General features: G+C 41.3%; 1 protein-coding gene across 5 annotated transcripts in view; it reads right to left on the reverse strand.

Moving 5' to 3' along the window:
* FAM53A (family with sequence similarity 53 member A) overlaps positions 1 to 25,161 on the reverse strand; it is a 97,013-nt gene that overhangs the window by 54,030 nt on the left and 17,822 nt on the right. For all 5 annotated transcript variants that reach the window (XM_075930909.2, XM_075930910.1, XM_075930911.1 and 2 more), the window contains exons 2-3: positions 8,573 to 8,821; positions 916 to 970 (exon numbers count right to left, since the gene is read on the reverse strand). In XM_075930909.2, coding sequence (XP_075787024.1) covers positions 916 to 970; positions 8,573 to 8,650 — 133 coding nt within the window. In that variant the 5' untranslated portion in view covers positions 8,651 to 8,821. The remainder of the gene's footprint in view (positions 1 to 915; positions 971 to 8,572; positions 8,822 to 25,161) is intronic.

Here is a 25,161-nt window from a genome sequence, read left to right on the forward strand (position 1 = left end):
TAGGCCCTGATCCTGTCTGGGATTTTGAGACACTACTGTAATGCAAATTTTCTTCGCATCTAGATTTAAGATCCCTTATGAAGGCTTATTCATGTAAAACAAAACCAGAAATAATGGTTCAAAATCACTGATAATTTTACAGTAAATGTGCTGTGAGCACTGTTTGTATTAGGCTGTTGTAAAATTGTGATACTGTTGTCCCCTTGGAAATCCCAAAGAAACAGAGAGCAGTATCAGGAGACAAACCCACTGAGTAAATGAAACACACAATGTCTTACAAAGAAATTAAGCTGATTTAAAATTTCAGCTTTTCCCACCATCAATAAAATACCTTTGATTTAAAAAACCATTACATAGCAATAAGATAGAAGAAACACAGGAACAGTAACTTGATAAGCCAGGATATATATATATATATATATACACACACACACACACACACACACACACACGTTTTCCACCCCCTAAAACACCTGACATGAACTTTTTATTGTTTGCATCATGTTAACTGATATTTGAAAGCTAATATGTGATTCATTCTATATTGCAAAGCCCTCTTTTAATGAAGGTATGTGAAAAGGCAGAACGTATGGTTTTCTGCTATAAAGAAAGCCTCAAGAAAAAGCCTTGACAGGACAAAAGGTCGGTTGCTGTGCATTTGTACCTCACAATGGATATTTAACAAAAACACATAACAAGTGGTTTTGCTGTGCAAAGCAGATCACAAGTACAAAAATCAACAACCAGTGATTCTCAGTATTGTTACAAGGCCAGGGTAAGCCAGGAGGCTCTAAAAGAGCATGCTCCAATCCCTTCCACCTTACTTCAATAGAAAGGTCCCTTATGATACCAATTACCTCAGTAAAATACTGCTAAGATTTCAGGAAACAAAGACAATGCCAACAAAAAACTTACCATTGATGTCAAAAGGGAACAAGCTGCCACTTTTGTTCAGTTTCTCAGATGAGTACTGCAATTAATCAGAAAAAAAATTCATCATACAACTTATACATGGTGTGAAAAGCAGTAAACACAAGCCTTAATGAAAGCTTAAATACTGTAGTTCCATATATATATAAAATTAATGGAATAACCATTTGTCTGGTTCAAAGTCTTCAGAAAAAGCAGCTATATTTTTCAATCTAAGTTACTAGTAATAAAAAAATAAGTTTTTAATGTTCACCCCATACTATAGAAAAATCCAAAATATCTTTCCAAAAGTCTTCAAATATTTCTTAGGTTGCAATATAAACCTAAATAATTCAAACGTTGAGTGAACATATCCTTAACTCCGCCCCCCCCCCCCCCCCAAAATATGGAGCTTTGGAAACATACCTAAAGTTAAATCAAAACATCAGAGAAATTGAAATGTAAAAAGTAATGGGCAACCTAGTCTACTGAGTAGGCCCCACGAGTGACCCTCCACCTTTGTTGTAACCTGCCCAGCCTCCCAGGACAGGGTATTTTTTTGCTAACTGCACTTGTATACATAGAATGTGTGAGGTGTGCAAACAAACATAGCAGCACTTGAATACAGAGAGATACATGAATACATGGCTCTCACAGTTAGTGTTGAGTGAGTTACCTGGTGACTGCATACAACTTACTTAACATGCCGTTGCTTTAAGTCTGTGTCACTTTAGTAATACCAGCGTGAAAAAAAAAAAAAACTATGTGGATGGGCAAGAGTAAGCAGCGTCTCATGGCCGAAATTTGCGGGGCCCAAGGCGGCATGTTATGGCTGGCTGCACTGCATGGCCTGGCAGCTCCCTGCCAGGGCAGCAAGTGAGCAGCTGCGCATGTGCCAGGCAGCATGGAGCCCTAGGCAACCACCTTGCTCGCCCTGCCCTAAGACCGAGCCTGCTCATAGGCCACACAGAACCCCAATGGGTTACATATGGCTCTTGGGCCACAGGTTGCCCACAACTGAGCTGCTGTCTGTTCTGGGTTTTTTTTTTGTTATTATAATACTGCAAATTCAACACACCTGAACAGCTTTACTAACGCCATTACTGTCTTTTAGGTAAAACAAAAATTTAGACAATACAGTAAAACTCCAACTGTCCGGCATCCAGTGGTCCAGCACTCCTGGTGGTCTGGCACCAACTGGAACCCGGAAGTGCTCTGGCCAGCCAGACAATTGGAGCTGCTCTGCCCCCGGCTTCCCCCAAGTCAGTCTCTGCTGAAACTGACCAGCGGCTGACTTGGGGAAGCCGGGGCAGAACAGCTGGGGTGCTGTCGGGTTGGTCCCGCAGCGCCGCCGTCTCCCACGCTCCGAAGCTGCCCGCCGACCCCTCCCTGCCACCCAGGACCCCCCTCATAGCCCCCCTTCCGAAACTCCGGCATATCTGATAATCCAGCACCCCCTGGGTCCTAAAAGTGCCGGATTATCAGAAGTTTACAGTATATAACTAAGGATTGGATATGCCTAGTAGAGCATTTATAGGAGAAAAGTATGTGTTGCCCTTTTAAGAGTATATTTTGCTATGTCTTACTGATCTTTTAGCAGATCTGCTATGGATTTTGCCCTTTATAAAGAAGATTTTTGACCAAAAAAATGTAATGGTTGCAGTAGTTTTTCATAAAATCATTGCAAATATTTGTTAGATACAGTCAACCATGCTACTGTGGCACTCTGCATGCTATAGAGGCCTTAGAAACACATGTCTATTGCATAGTAAGGGGAGTTTGACACGCTTTTTCCCCAATTATCAAACATCTTTAGATTAAAGTGACTAGATTAGTTTCATATGTAGTGTAGCTTGATATCCTGCCTCCTAATAACTTAAAGGCCAAACAAATCATCTTACTAGAACTCAGATTTTTGTACAGTTTTTTCTCTGAGGATGGAGAGGAGGAGGGATTGATTATTTTAAAACATGCCTTTTTAATAACTTTTTTTGGACTCTGTTTTCAATATTAAGCCAAAAAAGATAGTATTGTTCAGACACTTCCTTCCAGATACAAGTTCAGTTTTAAGTAAACATCCTTGGGCAAGGAAGCATTTTTTCTGTTTAGCACTAAAGTGCAACTAGCAGCTTTAAAACCCTGAACTTCAAATTCATAATTCAGAACTTAAGTAGTGCAAGGACAGTTTAAAGAAGTTACCTACTGCACAAAAATGCCTACATGCCTTAGACTTTTTTCTATACTTTTTGCCCTCTTTTTTAATACTTGCAAATGCACTTGGTATTTAATAAACATCTTTCCCCAGAAACAGCAAGATTTTAGAATCCCAGGACTAATTTAGGGTTCAAAGTTTTAGCCTTCACCCTACTAGGGAGTATTATTTCATTCATGTTCATCTTGTAAAACTGATTTTTTTCCTGGTTACATAGTCTATACATAATACAGTAATACAATCAATCAATCTATACAAAACTAGGAGAAAGGCACTCTTTTGTTCCACTTAGTAAGTTGAGAAAGCAGCGACACCATTATTGTTTTGAGGAGCAAGTGTGAACAGAGTGACAATGTGTGACACATTTAAAGATATTTTCAAACAGGTTATTTAAACATCTTCCCTCCCCTCCAAATGCATATTACAGTATGGACATTTCCAACACACTCACTATAAACTGACAACTGTGTGCTAAAGAAACATTACAGAACTAAGTTTTTATACATGCACACATTATAATATTTAATAAAAACTAACATGCTTCATGAATTTCCATCAGCTAAAATTATACCTTGTCTTCTGCTTTATACAAATAATACTATTTCCAGTTTGCCTGGCAGTAGGATTCAACAGAATCCCCCTGAAAAACTAGACAAGATTTAAGGTCTTATTTGAAGAAAAATGTCAATACCTGTGTCCTAACATCATACCTTGAAAAATGACAAGTGGAATGTTCCTTCCATTTATATTTACACACACACACACACACACACACACACACACACACACACACACACTTTGCATTTTAGGGCAGATTACAAAGTTTTATTTTGTGATGCACAATGCTATGAAAATTCAAATTTAGATATGGAAACAAATATACTTAAATCTTCAAAAACTGTACATCTTCAACCACAAAATGTAAAGGATTGAGATGTAAGGAAATCTTTAAATAGCTTTTTAAAAAAATATTACTAAGTAATCCAAAAAACCTGAATCAATTGGTTTTATATAACACAACTCATACCAATCAGAGGAAGCCATTCTTGTGCTGTTAGTTTTCAGTAGTGGCTCCAGAGCACTATTAGTTTAAGTGCAATGGATCTTTTTTCTAGCTTCTTCAGCATCAAGAAAGCCTTTACAGATTTCCTCCTTACAGAAGAGAAACCATCTTGATTGGAGATAACCAGAGTTTGAGAGAGGAAAAAAAGATATCCACAGTCATGAGAGAAACTGTTATGAATAATGAATCAAAAAAACAAGTTCTTGTCACTCCCAGACAGGATAAATCTTAGTTCATGATAGAACTTCAAGACCAAGCCCTAGCACTTAGTAAAATGATACAGACCAGTCATCTAACTGTCCTCCAAGACCTATGAGGCAACTCCTCTAGCCAAATGTGTCTTAGCACATCTTAGAGGAGTCATGTCCACTGAAGAAACTATACGGTTTAGACAATGATTTGCACTGTTATCTTGGACACAGCCTGAATTATGTTTGTGTCAGTAACATACTGAAATTTAAAAAGGCTCTTATCTAGTTCAGAAAAAACAAGGGTTTTTCCATTTCTAATTTAAGGCTTCAACTAGGATGGACACTGACTGCAAGAGGTAAGATGATTCAGCATGATCGTGGCAGAATGCCACAGATAATTCAAATTACAGATTTTAAATCATGATTCAAGCAGGAAACCTTGATTTAAAATAATCAATTTAAAGTATTTTGTAGTTGCATTTTTTTTGCTGTCTAAAAAAAGTTGATTCTTACTGATTGGTAGTGATTAAAATATGTTGATTTAGAACCAATCATCAAATTTTACACTAAATGTGATGGTTTTTTGGTAACCAGGAGGATAAACCATAGCTATACTAATTTATTTAAGCAATAATACATTTTAACTTACATTTATTCAGATGCTTAACTTTTACTTTGTCGTTTGAAAATGGTAATGATATGTTCAAGCTCCCTGTACAGCCCTGTCACCTATTTATTATATGATGAACAACTTAAATTTCTGATTTGTGTCAAAATTCTGGATGGAAATCCACTTAAAATGCACAAGAGTAGCATAAAAAAACATGTTTAATAATGCTAATTTAGTAAAGGAAGTATTTATCTGTAGCTAGTAAACTGATTACAGTATGTCAAGATTCTTTTCAACTAAAAAAAAAAAAATCTCATTTTTCCACATATAGGTTTTATTGGCAGATTGAAAGGGGAAACAAATTATCCAGCTTTTTCAAATCCCAATTGGTTTCTTAACTTGGGATAAACTAGTCATTGACCTGAACTAGTTGAATGAATTGAAATGAAGAAAATAATCTTCTACACTTGCAGAAGTACAGTAAAACTCCAGTGGTCCGGCACTCCTGATGGTCCGGCACTCTTGATGGTCCGGCACCATCTGGAACCTGGAAGTGCTCCGGGCAGCCGGACAATTGGAGCTGCTCTGCCCCAGGCTTCCCCAATTCAGCCGCTGCTGCAACTGACCAGCGGCTCACTCAGGCAAGCCGGGGGCAGAGCAGCTGGGGTGCTGCCGGGTTGGTCCAAGGGGTGGCGCTACGGGACCAACACGGCAGCACCCCAGCTGCTCTGCCCCAGGCGTCCCAAGTCAGCTGAAACTGACCAGCAGCTGACTCTGGGAAGCCTGGGGCAGAGCATGCGGTGCCCGGGGCTTCCCGGAGTCAGCCTCTGGTCAGTTAGCAGCCGCTGACTTGGGGAAGTCTGAGGCAGAGCAGCTGGGGTGCTGCTGGGTTGGTCCCGCAGCGCCAAGGGGCACATCTCCCCCACTCCACCCCAGACCCCTCAGCCCCCACTTCCTATAGTCCAGCATATTTGATAATCCGGCACCCCTGGGTCCTAAAGGTACTGGATTATCAGAAGTTTACTGTATTAACTACTGTGACAAGCTAAATTAACACTTGAATTTCTGTTTATAGGTGCTTACTAGGGATGTTGATATCAGGTAACTGAATACTCAAGTAACTGTATTAATTCTTATTGGTTACTCAACTATTGTATAGTCACTGGGACGGGGCTGGCAGCCAGTGTGCTTTGGTCTCATTCCTTGGAAGCCCCCTGCCATCCTGTGCAGCTGCCTCTGTATCAGAGGCAGCAGTGAGGGGTAGCAGCAGCCCCTGTCTGTGGGGGGTCAGCGCTTACCGCAAACAGAGGCTGCTATGGGAGGGGAGGGAGAGAGGCAGGGAGAGGCTGCCATGAAGCTGCCTCTGTTTGAGGAGGCCTGGACTGGCCGTAGAAAGAGGCTGGTCTGGCAGCAGCCCTGTCCACGGGGGGAGAAAGGGAGGAAAGTTCCCCACGGATAGAGGTTGCTCTGCCTCCCATTAATAAGGCAGCAATGTGGGGAGGGCGGGGGGGAGGAGAAGAGAAAGATGGGCAGAGGAAGCACAGCAGAGCCAGTGCTGGGAGGAACTGGCTTTGGCTCCCCCCAGCACTGACTCCTGCTTCCCTTCCTCCCCTCTCCCCCCCGTTGCTGCCTCTAATACAGAGGCAACAAGAGGTGTGGGTGTGCGAGTAGTTGACAAGCCTAGGTTTATCAGTTAACCATAAAGTTGACCACACGCTGACATCCCTGGTGCTTACACCAGTGACTTCCACCAGTTCAGTAGTTTGAGTTTGACAATTATCTCCTGATAGTGAGAGCAAGTATTCACATGGCACTGTGGTAGCCAACACTGCAAGATCGTCACAGGTACATATACACAGCAACGTTATTGCCAAATAATAAAATGTGCATCCACACCGCAAGCCATTATTTCCAAATAATGTTGAGGTGAGAACTTCTTACTCCAACTCCCGTAACCCTCATTTTACGAGTAACGGAAGTTGAAAGAAGAGTGTTCTTCCTTCAACTTCTTGCTGTACAGAATGCGCCAAAAGCCAAATTAAGCTATTTCAATTTCAGCTACACAGTTGACATAGCTGAAGTTGTGTAGTTTAATTCAACTTTTGCCCTGCTGTGTAGACATACCTTCTGTGCCAAATAAGCTAAGCTTTTACACACACCCTTCATGCTTTGACAATGCTTTCAGGGAATATTATAAATAAGAAAAAAAAAAAAAAGCTTATGCTCCAACACTTCGGTTAGTCTATAAAGGTGCCACAGGACTCCTTGCCGCTTTTACACCAAGGAAGTAGAACTGCAGGGATCTAGAGATCATAGTGGACCACAAGCTAAATATGGAGCCATCTCACAGCCTCAAAAAAGCAGCAAACATCATTCTGGGAACATCACACCACATTAACAGAAACAAAAAATAGTTCTGCTTTACACCAGGCTGATTAGGCCTCAGCTGAAATAGTGTGTCCAGTTCTGGGTGCCAGCTTTCAGGAAAGATGTGAACAAATTGGAAAAAGTCCAGAGAAGAGCAACAAAAATGATTAAAGGTCTAGAAAACATGACCCATGAGGGAAGACTGACTAAACAAACCCAGCTTTTTCAGTCTGGAAAAGAGAAGACTAAGAGGGGACATGACAACTTTCAAGTACCTAAAAGGGTGTTAAGGAGGAAGGAGAAAAATATTCTCCATAACCTCTAATAAGAGAAGCAGCAATGGGCTTAAATTGCAGCAAGGGAGTTTTAGGTTTGACACTAGAAAAAAAACTTCTCCATTGTAGGGTGGTTAAGCACTGGAACAGATTACCTAGGGAGGTTGTGGGAAAACAGGTTAGATAAACATTTATCCGGATGGTCTATGGTTCCTGGCCCTGCCATGAGTGCAGGGACTAGATCTGATGACCTATAGAGGTCCCTTACATTCCTACATAATAGTAATTGCTTGTAAATGTTTTAAACATGGTAATCACTGTGACTCCACAATACTGTGAGTGTATGTTAGTACTTGTAAAACACCTGATAAGTAGAATCAGTCACCACAGTAGAAAAGTGATAGAAATGTAGCCGTGTTAGTCTGGCGTAGCTGAAACAAAAAACAGGACTAGGTAGCACTTTAAAGACTAATAAGATGGTTTATTAGGTGATGAACTTTCGAGGGCCAGACCCACTTCCTCAGATCAAATAGTGGAAGAAAATTGTCACAACCATATATACCAGAGGATACAATTTAAAAAAATGAACACAAATGAAAAGGACAAATCAAATTTCAGAACAGAAAGGGGATTGGGGGGGGGGGAGGTAAATATCTGTGAGCTAATGATATTAGAGGCTTCTCTCTTTTATAAATACAAAATTTTGAATTTCAGTCATATAAAAAAGTGTAACTTTCAGCCAAAATCAGTGTATCTGAGCATCACCCTGGACACCTAAACCCCTAACATTTTTCACTCTTCTACACTTGAGGAACTCAACCCCATAAGACCAAATATATTCATAAATTTAACTTAATTCTTCATTTTAGTGTGTATTTTATGAGTTCTGCCTCTTTGCTACCTGTTACTTCAACAAGCTTACACAGTAGTTTGCCATGTCCTTACCAAATGAATATTGTATGTTTTACATGCCAGATCGTCCAGGCTCTGGTTCTGCAGCTTTTCCGTTATTAGTGTTACCATGGTAGTTGTCCCTTTTCCACTGCTCACACGGGAAGTGTTGGTGGCTCCGATGTGCCTTGTTTTAGTAGTCGTGAGCCATTTCTGGTTCTGTTCTAAATCTCAAGACTTATGCTTCCATCTTATTGCTGAAGTTTTATATGCAAAGGCCTTCAATGAACCATGTCTGCTTTTCTGTAAAGGTGGAGAGGAGGAGAAAGTCAGCTTTGTACGCAGCTATTTATAACAACTGAACTTCTATGTCAAGGCCTTGCACATAGAGCCAGAGAAGTTAGTTAGTGTCCCAAATTTCTTACATTTCCCCGACTTCACAGATTACAGGTCTCCGTTCAAGTAGTATGTCTCCTACTGCATTTTTACTGATTGCAGACAATTACTACCACAAAGGCAGAAGTCATCTCAGTAATTTTACTTGTCAGCCCTTTTTTCCCCCTCCCTTCCTACAAAGAGACATTCTATATAGCAACCATTATGCTCTATCAACAGACTTTTTTCTCCCATTAAAAAAATCACTAAGGCAAAGTTAGTGACAGGTGTGTAGAACAGCAAGTTTATATAACTGGAAGGACAACTAAATGTAGAATCTTGTTTCATAAGACAGGAAAGCTCTTCTGGCTATTTTGCATAAGGGATATTCTTCTTCTCAAATTAGGTCCCTCTAGAAGATCTAGCTGAAAGATTTTACATGTATGAGCACAGCAGGGATAGAAGTTTTTTTAAATACATTTTCTGATTCCCTGTATTTCTTGATAGATATATCTGACCAACAACGCTTATAAAATGTATTTTAACCATTATAATTATTCATCTCCAGCTAAAATTGGATCTCAGAGTTGTAAACAGAAAACTGACCGGAAAGGTAAATGTTCAGTATAAATACACATTTTAAATTATTGCTCACTGAGAAAATGTTCTCTTCTCAGAGAAGCCAACAGTAAGCTCATTATTGTACATGCCATGCCTTTGTCATCCTACCTTTATTTTTGCTTTCCCCACTGCCAAGAAAATAACCTCTCATCACTCCCCTATGAAGAACATATCAAAGCCCACCTCCCACCATCTTTGCTTATTTTCTCCAACCCCCTCTTCTTGTTCCTTGAACTTCTCTATGCAATGATGTAATCTATTTTTTTAGTTTTCATCTTCTATACTGGAGCCTTTTAGGGTTGGAACAGATTTCTAAACTCACTTCTATCTTTGTTTCTGCAATAATGTCTCTACACCCAATCTTCAGTGAACTGTCGTCCGATATCTTAGCTCACCTACTTCAGACTGTCAGCTTTTAAGGCCCACATCACATTGCCTTTGTGTAAAGGCATGTAAATGTATAGTACCAAATGAAAATGATTGATGAGTCAGACTGATTCACTTTAAACTGGGTAGCTTCAGGAAGAGATGCTACACTGGCATTTGCACAGAACTAGCAGAAAGCATTTCTGAATATGCTTGGGTATAAATAGCAAGTCAAATGTAAAGTAACCAAAGACTATTTGCTGTTCAGAAACGTTTTGCAATACTGGGAACGGCCAAACAGGAAGAGAACCAATGAATTAAAAACGGCATCTGTTTGCATTCAATAGAACGTGCTTTAAAAAACATTTGAATTTGTGATTTGGTCGGTGAGGCAACGTGTTATTGGACCAACTTGCACTGCTCAGGGAGACAAAGCAGTATAGAGCTCTTCGTCAGGTCTGAGAAACTTATTCAGAGTGTCATCGCTACATATAAGATGGACCAGACTGAAATATGCATTAGCCATATATGGTAAACAATCAGTCTGATCTTGTAGTTAGTTGTGACACTAAGTAAGTTTCCCAGACCTGAAGAAGAGCTCTGTGGAAGCATGAAAACTTGTGTCTCTCACCAGTAGAAGGTCATCTAATAAAAGAGACTTCATCTATCTTATCTCTGTAATATCTTAGGACTGACACAGGTACACTGTCACTGCATACCATTGGTGATAAAAACGGATTAATCTAAGGAATATGGGAAAATAAGTGGTCACTTTGTACAGTAATATTACAAAGATTTAAAATATAAATACAATATGTTGTAATATGTCCAGTATTCTTCACAAATACTAACCACTTTCTTACCTTCTGGCTTACTGTTAGCAGTTATTTGGGTACATGACTCAAGTTAAAGCCATCGAAAGCTAAAGCATTACCCATACGATACTGCCCGATTATCTTTAACACCTAGAAGTACTTCCTGAGAATATAACTCCATATTATAGCCCTATAAAAGAGCAGATGATTTTGGAAACAGTAGAATTGATGGAATAATATAAATATGCTGCCCTGTGCCTCATTCCACTATGATTTTACTCGCCATGAAGCAGGTAATGTTTAGGTTTAGGATAAGACAAATGCTTGAATGCTTCCTAGAGATACCAACGAAGCTGCAGTGCTTCTACAGAGATGCAAGCTAACAGCACAATGCTGGTCTTCTTGCATAGGCACCCAAAACATCAGCCAATGCCTCTTGTGAAATCCAATCAAGACTTTGAATCAGAATCTGACAGTCTCCTAGTAGGCACCGAGGCACCAAGACATTCATCACCAAGAAGGATGCACTTTTTTTTTTTTTTTTTTTAAACGGAAGTCAAGTTACTGCCATACCATACTACACAACTGCTTTCATGTTCTGATTTATACCTACACATGCACACCGCCAAATTGCTGTTATGCATAGGCAATCTGGCTGACTTTACTGGAGTTAAGTGTGCCTAATGAAGAAAAGTTTCTCACTCAGTCTAGAAAGTTGTAGCCTTATCTGAAGTTGAGTTTTGCAATTTACTATACATGCACCCATCAGTTTAGACTGAGTGTATGTTATAAGATATTTTGTTTTTGACATTAATACAAAGGTTTTCAGATTAAAAGAAACTATCATAGGAGCATTACTCCAGAAGGGTAACCACCAACTCACACTAAGTTTTCAGCTGCAATTACATTTACCTCCTCTCTCTGTTTCTGTAAGTAGGGTCATGCCATTAAAAAAAAAAAAAAACCTTCTAAAAGGACAGGTAGGCAAATCCAATCCATCAGAGAAGAAAGGGACTGATGGCATACGAATGAGGAATGTGTTAGGATCAGGGTTCCCTTCACAGGTGATTAATCACCCCCCCCCCCAATCAGAGGTTCAGGAGTCCATGCACAGAGCTGACTGACTGGGTGGAGCTGATTAATCACTTGTGAAGCTGTGCTGCTGCACAGCTTAGAGGGAACACTGTTTAGATGTGCTTAAACAGTTAATGGATGAGCCCGAGCTAATCGTTTAACCGTGTAGGTTACATACAAGCCCACACCCCCGCACTGCCACTGTATCAGAGGCAGCAGTGCAGGGAGAGGACTTAAAAGCCAGCTTCCCACTCACACTGGCTCCCATGGCGCCACCTCCTCCCCACTGTGTGTAACTGGTTATACATTTACAAAAATGCTTTTTAACATTCCTAATACAAATAAGTATTTACATAATGGATAGAGACAGGACCAGGTAAAGCAAGACTATACACTAGAGGCTTCCTTCCCCCCCCCCCAAAAAAAATATTGCAAAAACTTAAATCTTGTTTCATTATATGCATCATATTACGCAGAGTAGGTGGAGGAGTTGAGGCTACTTGATACTAATTTTTAATCAATTCGACATTCCAGACCACTAAAATCCAGAAAAAGAATTCTTGAACTAGCATGGCAAACTATTTCAAACTCATATTAAACAAGCCATTTGAAGTCGTCACCTTTATTAGTTCCAGACAGTAACTTGTCCATCTTTTTAATTAATGAGTCTTCACTAAAAGAAATTTTCTGCTACAATGCAAATTACAATATAAATATTCTCCCTTCTCCCATAAGTTGTGCCATTACTAAGGCTTGGTCTACACTATGCAGCTTTTAGCGACATGGCTGCAATTGCTAAAAGTTTGGCAGTATAAACACTGTCAGCACTTTTGCTGATAAGATACTTCCATCCCCCTATGAGCAGGGTTCCCATTGTCAACTGGAATATACTTCCGTGAATAAAAAACTGCTCACACTGCCACTTGCCCCAGCAAAACTTGTGTCTTTCAGGAGGGGTGACACTAAGCATCTTGTGAACAACAAGAGTACAAAGAATAAGGGCAAATGCAGAGTATACTCCAAAGTTAGGAAGGAACAAGTAGTTGCAAACATAAAATGGGAAAGGACTATATAGACAGTAGGGATATAAGGGAGTAGTTGATTAACTGATAATCTTAGAGATAGTGGTTAATCTAGTCAACTACTCGCATTTACCCCCCTCTTGCTACCTGATACAAAGGCCGCAGAATTGGGGGGGGGGGGGGGCGGAGAGAGTAGGAGCTGGTGCTGGCGGGGGGGGGGGGGGAGAAGAGGAGATGGCTTAAAAGCTGGTTCCCCTAGCATCATCGCAGAGGCAACAGCATGGTGGGGGCAAGGCAGCACCACAATCAGAGGCAGCAGGGGTGGGAAGACCAGGGAAGGCTGCCATGAAGCAGCCTCTGGTAGTCAGAATCTGCTCCAGTAGTAGCCCCTGTCCGCAGGTAGGTCCCAGCTAGACCTGGTGCCCAGCTCTTACTACATTTAAACTGCAGAGCCACAGGAGGGGTAGCTCCCAGATCTGGTACAAACAGGACTGAGCATCTTCCCTTATCGACTAATTGTGTAGTCAATACAAATTTTATCAATTACGTGATTAGTGAAACATCCACTTCTTAACATCCCTAGTAGGCAGGAATACTGCAGAAAGAGATCTAGGAGCCATAGTGGATCACAAGCTAGATATGAGGTAGTGTGACAGTAGCAAAAAATGCAAATGTTCTGTGATGTATCAATGAGAGTAGTCTAAGCAAGACAAAAGTAGTAATTCTTCTGCTTTACTCTGCACTGAACCATGGAGTATTCTGGGCACAATACTGGAGTACTGTGTCCAGTTCTGAGCACTACATTTCAAGAAAGATGGAGAAATATTTGAGAAGGTCCAGTGAAGAACAAAAATGATTTAAGGTCTAGAAAACATGAATTATGAGGGAAGATTGAAAGAATTGGGTTTGTTTAGTCTGGAAAAGACAACAGAGGGGACATCATAACATCTTTCAAGGAGAAGGGAGAAAAATGTTTCTCCTTGACCTTCGATGATAGGTCAAGTAGCAATGGGCTTAAATTACAGTGGAGGTGGGGGCTACTTGATACTAAGTATCAATAGGCTGGACATAAGGAAGAACTTCCTGTCAGAATGTTCCAGTAATTAACTAGACTGCCAAAGGAGGTTCTGGAATCTCCATCATTGATGATTAAGAGAATGATAGACACCTATCAGGGATGTCTAGATAGTGCTTAGTCCTATCTAGAGTGTAGTGAACTGGACTTGATGACCTCTTAAGATTCCTCTCAGTTGCCTAGCACTCTAGAGACTCCAAGACTGCTTAAGATACTCACCCCAGGCTGTTCAAAGATTGAGGATTTGGGAGACAGACCAATTTCAGCCATCTTTGCAAAGTACAGAGGTACAATCTCACATGTTAACTTACTAAGTATGCGAAGCCAAGAGGGCTAGCAATGTCAAGCATACCTAAACTGTGGTTGAGAGGTGAAGATCTGAGACGCACATATAGGCAGTGAATTGTATGCAACTATTTGAGAGAGAAAGAGCCCCTTAACCTCAGTGTAACAGAGCACCAGTGAACTATTTTGAGTTTCCTTTGCTCAGAATCAGCCCCAGCCAATTGAAGAGACATAACATGAACTGAACTTGGTGATTTTAATTTTTAAAATTTCTCCTCGCTAGCCAATCATCCAGGGAAATTATGAATCCCTGTTCTCCTGACATAGGCTGCTGCTACAGTCATGCATTTGATAGATGCACATAAGGTTGAGGGCAAGCCAAAAGAAAGTACTGTGGCATATATAACTTAGTGGCAGGTCAACAAGTCTCAAACTTCCTGATGTGTCACGTAACTGCTACATGGAAGCAGGCTTCTTGAAGCAGGCAGCAAGCAAGTCACTGTGATCCAATGCAGGGAAAATTTGATCTAAGGTTTCTATGTGGAATTTCATATTTGATGTAACTGCTGAGATTTTGAAGGTTGAGAATAGGTCTGAACCCTCCCTTGAACTTGGCAATCAGGAAGTGGTGTGAGTAAAATCCCTATCCCCAAGTAATGACGGGAAATATTTTCTATGGATTTCCAAAGCTCTTCAGACAATATCAAGACTGGAGAAGCACAAGCACGTGAATGACTCTGGAAGTAGGTCTATAATAGAACATGCATTGATTGCTCTATGAAAGACTTATCCAGCGGGCCAGCCACACTAGATTTGAAGAACTAACAAACGACGGGTATTGCCTTTGAAAAAATACATGTCGTGCACCTTTGTGAGCTAGACTCAGCCATATTGCCATAAAACCCGTAACCCAGAAAAACAACCTCATCAAGAACTACTTCCTGTAGCAGAGCAAAGTCTGATCCTAGATCTTCACCACTCTGGCATGCAATAGCAACAGATTGCCCATTCCCGCAACTGGAGCAAAGGAGCACAAAACCCACCAAAATTACAGATTACATCCTACACAGATAAGCAGTTGCCAACCTACCTCCCACAGTCCAGCTGGGCAAGTCTGCCTGCAAGAGTACAAACCCAGTAGAACAAAACACAGGTTCAGAGTACCACTGTACTCAAGAGGGGCTGGTGGTTTTTGAGCTCACCTTGCACTCAAGGGGAGTGATGTATAAAAGACCAGAAGACAGAGCCGGGGGGCCCTGTTACTAAGGCCTGGTCTATACTAGGCATTTAATCAAAATTTAGCATCCCTGATTTAATCAGCTAATCAAGTAATAGATGGAATTTCCATCAACTGGTTGATTAATCGGGGGGAAGGGGGGGGGAGAAGAGCTTGCTACCCTCATTGCACCTCTCCCTTTTAAATGTAGTAAGTCAGGCAGATCTTACTACATTTAAAAGGCAGAACTGCCAGAGTCAGGAACCAGAATGAATAGGGACTGCTTCAGTCCCCACTCGCACCAGGGCCCTCACTGTGCCTCTACTTTCCCTGCCACTCCCATGCCCCTCACTTGCACCATGGAGACAATGCTGGGCAGAACCAGCTTTTCAGCCGACTTCCCCCAACACTGGCTTCTGCTTCCCCCACCCCTGCTGCCTCTGAAATATAGAGGTGGTGGGATTGAGAGTAGTCAACTCGACTACCTGATAAGCCTAGGCTTATTGGGTAGTTGCCTATTGGACTACTCTTTACATCCCTAGTTTATATCAAATTTAGCTGCATAAGGTTGATTTTCTGAACAGAAAACAGTCCTGGGAAGTTTACTGAAATATTTTAGTTACCCTCTGTGTTTGGTTTTTTTTAAAAAAGTACTTGGCTATACAGTCACCAACTAATTTTAACTAATAAAAACCTTTTTAAAATTATACGAATCAGAGAACAGCTAATTAAGGTTAGGAACAAGTATCATAGGAGAAGAATTAATTTCTTCTGAATACACCTTTTTACAAGCATACTTCATTCTATTTTGTGTTTCAACAATTTAAGTGACTCTAATAAGATGCAAAACAGATTTGTGGGGAAAAATTGACATGAAACTCAAATTCATTAGGAATAATAATTTCTACACATTGAATATTGACAGAACAACAGTGCTCCAAGTCCCGCAAGGTTTTACTGTACTCTTATGAGCAGTTAGTGCTTGGGTGACCTGAAGCAAAGAGTGCAAACATGTAGCCCAGCTGCCTATGCTACTCTGATGACCCTTCAATGTCTTGCTAGCCCCATCCCTCAAAATGGGTGCAAGACCTATTTAACACATTGTGGTCTGAGCAGCACCAGACCACAGACTTTCAGTTTGTCTGGCGATACCACCGCTTTTCTGAAGCTATGGGTACATGGTGGCTTACAACAAAACAGAGAAGTTAACAGAAATTTCTAGTACTTTTCTTTGCGGGCACTTAAGTGTTCCATTCACAGTTTTCTAGATGTTCTTTCTTCAGAAAAGTTTCTATTCTGAATGTCAATTAAAACAGCAAGTGCAAAGTACAAGATAAAGTGTACAGTAAAAGCAGAGGACAAATCAGCTGCACCTTATAATGGGTAACCTGCATCTCTAGCCAGTTAGAATTCTTTTTACAAGTTTAAGTAGCGTGTGGAGTGAAGAAGGGGTGGATGAGAAAGAGAAAGAAGTGGATAAAATGTATTTAGCCATTCAAAGAGTTTCTAAATAAAGTCCCAAACAAGAGACCAAAAAGGAATCTCATTAACCATAGAGTAACAAGTTCTGTAAAAGTTTAACCCTGGTTAAAAGATAGGAAGCAATGGAGTAGGAATAAATAGCCAGACATCTAGCATGGAAAGAACTTAATAATGGTGTGCCCTAGAGATAAGTATAAAGGTTGATGTTCTCTATATTTATTAATAAACTGAAAAGCAATAAATAATGAAACAGCAAACTGTTCCTACCAGGAGACTGATTGATTGTTTCTTTGTTTTTAAATGCTAAAAATAAAATCCGTAAGAACACGAAGACTGGATGTTTTTCTAAAACATATCCTTTATGGTCTTGGGGAAGTTCTATGGTCTGTATTATACAGGATGACATGCTCGATATCAGTGTTCTGGGTCTTGCACTTTGTCAGTCTAGTGTGGATTTTGAGGAGTCCCATAAAACACCTATGTAAATTGGGTCCATAAGGCCAAACTGGTAAAAACTGGAAAATAATTCTGACTACTTGGCCATACCTGGAATACTGCCTGCAATTCCTGCTACCACATCTCAAAAAAAGGATACATTACAATTGGAAAATGATAGAGAAAGGAGACAAATTAGCAGCATGGAACAGGGTCCATATGAGAAGAGACTGAAGAATTGGGACTGTACATCATAGAAAAGAGACAAATAAGGGTCAATAGGATAGAGGTGTATAAAAGTCACAGATGGTATTGAGAAAGTGAATAAATGTTACTTACCCTTTCACATAACTCAAGAACCAGAGGTCACTCAATGAAATTAGTACATTTAACATACATAAGTATTTCTTCATAGAATGCTATACATTGTGGAATTTGTCAGGGGGATGCTCTGAGGGCCAAAAGTATAACTGGGTTCAGAAAAAGAATTAGGTAATTTCATGGAAGATAGGTCCATCAACGGCTATTAGCACAAAATAGTCCAGGATGCAACTCCATGTTTTGGTTATCCCAAAACCTCTGACTGCCAAAAGCTAGAACTGAACTACAGGGGATGGATGACTGAACCAGTTGCCCATTTTGTTCATTTCCTCTGCAGTATCTGGCACTGGCCCATCAGAAGACGGGATACCAGGCTAGACCGACCATTGGTTTGACCTAGTATGACCATTCTAATGTAATTTACCAAGCACCTCTGATCATCTCACTGACTATACCCACTGAACCCTCTCGTAAGGATGATTCTAATATTCCACACTGCAACAGCTTCAAATAGCTGTTCTGTTTGTTTAAATATGCCTTCCTCAGAAGCTGTTTTCTTATTCTCCCTAAAAGTGAAATTTGCCTGTTTGAGGACTTAGGCCAGGTGGAAAACATTCAGTTTAAGGTTTTCATGAATTTGTGTGTGTCTCAAAAGGAATTTTATAGACCTGTATACATGAAAGCTCCCATAATATTTGACTCTGTGTGTGTGTCAATGAATGCTATTAAGTTATTCTGTACATTTAAAAAAAAAGTATGTTATTTCCCCTTCAGTCTTATATAGCTGAACCCTAGCATTTAAGACTCATGGGCTTTATGAATGGAGAGATTACAAATTTTACGGGAACTATTTAAAACTAGTTTATTTCTATAATAGTATTACAAAATTTGATGCACTAAGGCAGGACTACTCAACACATGGCCCGTGGGCCAAATGTGGCCCGTTTGTTTGCTGCCCACAGTGCGGTTTGGGTTTACATGGGACTCATTGCTCCACTTAGGAAGGAACAATCAGTTCCATACATACAAGATGGGAAGCGACTGTCTAGGATGAGCATGGCGGAAAGGGATCTAGGGGTCATAGTGGACCACAAGTTGAATATGAGTCAACAGTGTGATGCTGTTGCAAAAAAAGCAAATATGATTCTAGGTTGTATCAACAGGTGTGTTGTAAGCAAAACTCTTGAAGTCATTCTGCCGCTCTACTCTGCACCAGTTAGGCCTCAGCTGGAGTACTGTGTCCAGTTCTGGGCGCCACATTTCAAGAAAGATGTGGAGAAATTGGAAAGGGTACAGAGAAGAGCGACAAGAATGATTAAAGGTTTAGAGAACATGACCTATGAAGCCAGGCTTCATGAACTGGGCTTGTTTAGTTTGGAAAAAAGAAGATTAAGGGGGGACATGATAGCGGTTTTCAAATATCTAAAAGGGTGTCACAAGGAGGAAGGAGAAAATTTGTTCCTCTTGGTTTCTGAGGACAGGACAAGGAGTAATGGGCTTAAAGTGCAGCAGGGGAGGTTTAGATTGGACATTAGGAAAAAATTCCTAACTGTCAGGGTGGTCAAATATTGGAATAAATTGCCAAGGGAAGTGGTGGAATCTCCCTCTCTGGAGATATTTAAGAACAGGTTAGATAGACATCTGTCAGGGATGGTGTAGACGGAGCTTGGTCCTGCCTTGAGGGCAGGGGGCTGGACTCGATGACCTCTCGAGGTCCCTTCCAGTCCTATGATTCAACACGCAGCCCTGCAGGTGGGATCCCTTGAACATGGCCTCCAGGGGGAGCACGCTCCACAACGGCGAGGCGAATCCCAGGTGGGTGAGCATTGAAAGACGTAAGTAGACGGGCTAGCTAGAACAGATAGGTATGGGTGTCGGCGTTTCTAGCCCCCAGGGAGGTAGTGCTAGAGCATCGGGACATTGTGGGAAGTGCTTTGTATTAGTGCCCATTGATGTGAAAATTTATTTGCATATATATTTGCATGTATATACAACCACACTAAGTTGCAGCCCTCGGCATGTGCTGAGAGTATCGTTGTGGCCCCCAGGGCTTCCAAAGTTGAGTAGCCCTGCATTAAGGTTTACATATCCTCCTCTTGAGGAATCTAGATTTAGCTTTGGGAGAGAAGGGGAAGGGAGGGGGAAAAAAAAAAAAAAAAAAAAAAAGAGAACCATAGCCTGGTATCTTCACAGTCCATGTGGCAGTCCTTATGTTCAAAGCATGGGGGACGGTTCCATATGTTTTAAACCAGTGGTCACCAACCAGTAGACTAGAATCTGCCAGTAGATCTTGGAGCCTCTGACAAGTGATCCTGACTCATTTGGCCAAGAGGCTATCAAGTGTAGGCACTTCAAATGCCCTTCCCCCTAACTGCTGTGCACCTCCTACCCTATAGCTTGGTGATTCCTCCCCCCCCCCCCCCCCGCAAGAGCCTCCTGCTTGCTGGGCAGGGCAGGGGAGGGAGAAGAGGGGCACTGATGTCAAGGTGCCCCCTCTCCCACCCTATCTCCACAGAGCAGGGCGATGGGCACAATAGGACTTGGGATGGAGTTTTCTGGCTGCTTTTGGAAGTGGTGCAGGGCCAGGGTAGGGGTGAGCCTGTCTTAGCCCCACTACACCACCGCTCAGGAGCCATCTGAGGTAAGCAGTGCCCAGAATCCACATCCCGAAAACCTATCCCAGTCATGAACCTCCCCCCCCACACCAAGCTCCTACCCTAGCCCTGAGCACACCTGCATCCAAACACCCTCCCAGAGCTTGCACCTGGAACCCCCGCCCCCCAACACCCCGGCTGCCTGCCCCAAGCTCAGAGCCCCTCTCACTCCAAATCCCTTAATCCAAGACCAGAGCCTGCACTCCAACCTGCTGCCCCTGCCTGGTGAAAGTGAGGGAAGATGGGGGAGGGAGGATGGAGTGAGCAGGGGCAGGGCTTCGGAGAAGGGGCATAGAGGAGGCAAGGCAAAGGTATTTGGGTCTGAGGTGGATCCTGGATTGCACTTAAATTCAAAATATGGCCTCATGCTTAAAAAGGTTGGAGACCACTATTTTAAACACACTCATGCACATATACATAAAAGTAGTCCTCCAAATTCCTGCAGTTTATTTAACAGAAAAGCCAACCAAAAAAAAAAAAAAAAAAAAAAAAACATTTTGGGAGAACAAATGGATATATGATTAGTCACAAAAACACTCTACAGGCTTGCACATGTTATTTTAAAAAAAGCTCTCTGCTGTATCATCTATCTGGAAAGTGCACACAACTGATACAAAATACAGCGCACAACAGACAAGACAGTTCCCTTCCGCGACCCAACTTACTCTCAATCAAGACTAAACAACTATAGTTTACTACTAAAGTTAACTTTCAAAAAGAAAATTTAATTTAACTCAGGAAATAAGGAAAACACTGGTCTAGATATTTAACAGGGGATGCTGAAAGGCCCAGAACTTCAGCTATTAAGTTTAAAAACAGAATTATGTTTTTAAAATTCACAATCATGCAGTAATGTTTAGATTTAAACATTTGGCTGTGGCATTTGCAATCCTAAACATCACAGCATAATGCTAGAGAGGGGAGCCAGAAAGTGAAATTACTCCCTTTGCATTTCCCAAAGGGAATGAAATGTGCAGGGTAAAAATACTGGAGGGTGAATTTTCAGTTTTAATCACAGATGTTATTTAGAATATAGTTAAAGGCAAAACTCTCCAAGTTTATTTTAACTACTCCCCTGTAAATAAAAACAAATTAGCTGAGAAAAAGTGATCTACATTTCCAACTCAATAAAACCATAACTTTATTTATGTTTAGCACATGTTTTAGGTTAAATGGTGAAACAAAGTTCAGGTTGAACATGCAGCTATAACTCTGCCTTCTCTCCTCCACATTACCTGCTTTTTACACAGTGCTTGTCAGATACAAAAACTAATTTCTTAGTCTTGCATAAGTCTTGTACACTAATTGCATTGGTACAATAGTCAGACCTTCCTTACAGGTTTAATTTAGATTATAAACATTCGTTTTCCCCATCAGTTTTTCAATTTTCCTTTACAGACATACTTAATAAAAATTGCTGTTTGACATCTTTTGAGAAATTATACGGTTGTGATCTTTTACCATTTTATATGTAGCCTATGTGCATTTATCACACAATTTGTTCTCCACCTGACAAAGTTTAAATTTTTAGGTCAAAGGAGTATATTTTAAAATAAACTGTTTGTGAGTAAGAATATATACACTGATGTTATATCTAGATGCTATTGATTGCCAAATTAAACCAGTTTCCAATCCTGCAAGATAATCTGTAGTGGTGGTCCCTCTACAGTACACCTAATTGGAGCCAAAACAGTGAAGAGGACTCTGTACAGATAAGCTGACCCATATGGGCAGCCTTCCTCTATGCAATCATGGTTTTACACTGCAAGTTCTTCTGGGCACAGATAGCACCCCTCCTATGTGGAGCACCTAGCACAAAAGGAAATGGACATGTTTTCTGGGACCATACACTATTGCAAAATAAGAGAACAAATGAATGAGACCTAACTAGGATTTTATTAAAGGTGCAGGTGAAAGATCCTGTTTTCAATGGAGGTGACTACTTTTATGGGAGGGGAAGAGAGGTGGGAGGCAGAAACCTATTTTTCTAGTCCTTGATGACCTGTGACCAGAAAGCAGTGACAGATAAGGCCCTTCCTGTAGATGAACAAGACAAACCATGCAGAGGAGGTAAGAGGGAGAGAAGATAGCCAGGGTTAATGATTGGAAGGAAAGCCTTATGATGCCCTCCCTTTTGGCTTAATATACAGGAAAATCATATTTGTAGATGAGGTGTTCCAGATGCACCTTAACACAAGTGGTGATGGAAGAAGAAAAAACACAAATCCACATTCAGGCAGGATAAGGGCTTATAAGTTACAAACAGGAAAAAGCAGATATACAGGAGAGATGCAAGATGAAGCAGCCAACCTCTACTCCACACTTACACGTCCTACCATACATATAAGTGTTAGTATGCTACTGCTGCTCACTGGGAGTGGTTTAATTATATCGATGGGAGAGCCCTGGGATACAGGAGCTGCACAAGAAATCCTACAATGGCACAGCTATAGCAGTATATCTGTAAGGTCTCTAGTGTAGACAGTCATCTATTTAAAATTTAGGCTAATTAAATCAGTGTTACACAAGAATTAATTCGTCATTAACTATGAAGTAAAGCTGAGCATATTTCCTCAAAATTAAACACATTAAATATTGAATGGTGACTTCTTAGATTAACATGCAAACAAAACTCAATTCACACACTATGAGAGTTTGAATGGTCTCAGCTACAGTTTACATTTCTTCTCTGACCTACAACCACACACTTCAGGCACCTCCAATTCCTAAGAAAGGACAAATCCAACAATCCCATTTTCCCCACCCTCTCCCACGCACCCCCACCCCCACACACACCCCTTAACTCCAAACTCAGCAAGACTGTCTCCTGGTAACAGATACCCTTCTGAAAAAAATCTGTTGTGATCTGAGAACACCAGAAATTGGAATTCGGATTGCATGCATTTGAGTGAAGTTTTGAGGAGCTGGATATTTACGTGTATACACTTCAAGGCAGGAGTTATTTTAAGAGTTTGTACATTATCTAGCAAAGCAAGGCCCTTAAACACTAATGAGAAACAAATTAGTTTATATTGGGGGTTATTTATATTGGAAACAAAAAGGAATTTGCCTTGGAGACAAATCCAAATGTTTTTGGACATTATATCTGAGTGGTAGGAATAACAGAAGATGTTGCATAAGCAAGCAAATGGTGGAGTGACATGGATGAGGTGGAAAGATAGCAAATGGATACATAAAGGAGGTTGGGCACATTAAGGGGATATAGCATACACTCCGGGACAGGAGCAAGAATAAAAAAAACTGGTAGGGCTAGAGCATACACCAGGGAGTCAGGGAAAAGAGGAGATTAAAGTTACAGCTAAGGAATGGAAGATATGGTGCAATAAGAGGACAAAAGAAATGCTGGACAGGTGTAGGCAACATAGCAGGCAGCAAAAAGCAGCAAGGGAAAAAGAAGTTATGGGCAGAAGAAAGGTTCAAAAAACGTCATCCCCTAATGGGCAGGATTTCCTCTGTGATTAGTTTTCTCTAGAGAAGCTACAATGGTTAATCCAGAAAATATCCTAGATGATTCTATTATCTCCTGAAAAGTAAACATGGTATACTTGGAAACCAAGAAACCTCACATGTATGTTAAACAAAGGCAATTTATCCTTGCCTTAAATGAGAAGCTCTAGACAACATTAACTAGAATAATGAAGTGGGTTTTGCCCACAGAAGCTCATGATACCATTGATATTTTTGTTTGTCTCTAAGGTCCCACAGGACTACTCATTGTTTTTAAAGTTATAAACTAACACAGCTACCTCCTGAGACTTTTTAGAATCACTATTATAAATCCAAATAATTCAGTACCACAATGCACTCTAACTTAGTCCGCATGACCTGTGGCAAAACATGCATTAATTTCAATAGAGGAAGATTAGGGCCAAAGCTATTAGTTTATTTCCAAAAACAAACTAATGTTAGTGACTAGTCGACTATCGGCTAAGCACATGCTTATCGATAGTGGAGTAACGATTCACCTAGTCACTTCCCCTTCTCTACTGCCTTTATCAGAAAGTGGCAGTGAGGGGGGAGAAGCAGGAGCTGGGGAAAAACCAGCTTTAAGCCAGCTGCCCCCAGCACTGTCTCACAGAGGGCAAGGCAGGCACAGGCACAGAGAGCAGAAACTGTTTGAGTCTCCCTTCAGGCCTTTCCCACTGCCCCTGCTTCTACTTTTGAAATGTACAAGAGCCCTCTGGACCTCTTGTACATTTCAAAAGCAGAAATGTCAGGAGGCACTCTAAGAGGCAGCAAGGGGTGGAAAGAAGCTGGTGCTGGGGGGTGGGTGGGAAGAGAACCGGCTTAAAAGCCAGTTCCCCCCAGCACTGTCTCCCGGGTGCCACCTGGCCCCCCCCCCCCCGCTGCCTCTACCAGAGGCAGCAGAGGGGTGGAATAGGAGATGCTACTGCAAAGCAGCCCCTGTCTACAGGGGTCCCAGCAGGGAGCCAGGGGCCCCTCGCGGACAGGGGCTCCTGCAAACAGGGGCTGGTGCCAGGGCTGGTCACTGTGAACAGAGACTGCTCCAGCACCAGCCCCTATTTGTGGTGAACAACCCTGTCCGCCACAAACAGGGGCTGCTGGACTCAGCGCGAGCCAGGACCGAGTAGTCTGGGCTAGCGCTGATCAGTGCGCCACCTCATTTTAAATGTAGTAAGAGCCCAGCAGCTCTTACTACATTTAAAATACAGAGTTGCAGCGCAAGTGGCTCCAGAGCCAGCAATGCTCATTCCCAGCTGGAGTCGGCTCCTAGAGCTACCCCCGCTGCAGCTCTACACAGTGGAGCTTAACTAATTGTACAGTCGATATAAATTGTATCGACTGTATGATCAGCCAGATAATCACATTTACCATCCTTAACCTGAGATGGATGCAATTCCATCAAAACACCAATATTAC

This window comes from Pelodiscus sinensis, chromosome 4 (assembly GCF_052426305.1).
Source record: "Pelodiscus sinensis isolate ZL-2025 chromosome 4, ASM5242630v1, whole genome shotgun sequence".
Lineage (NCBI taxonomy): Eukaryota > Metazoa > Chordata > Testudines > Trionychidae > Pelodiscus > Pelodiscus sinensis.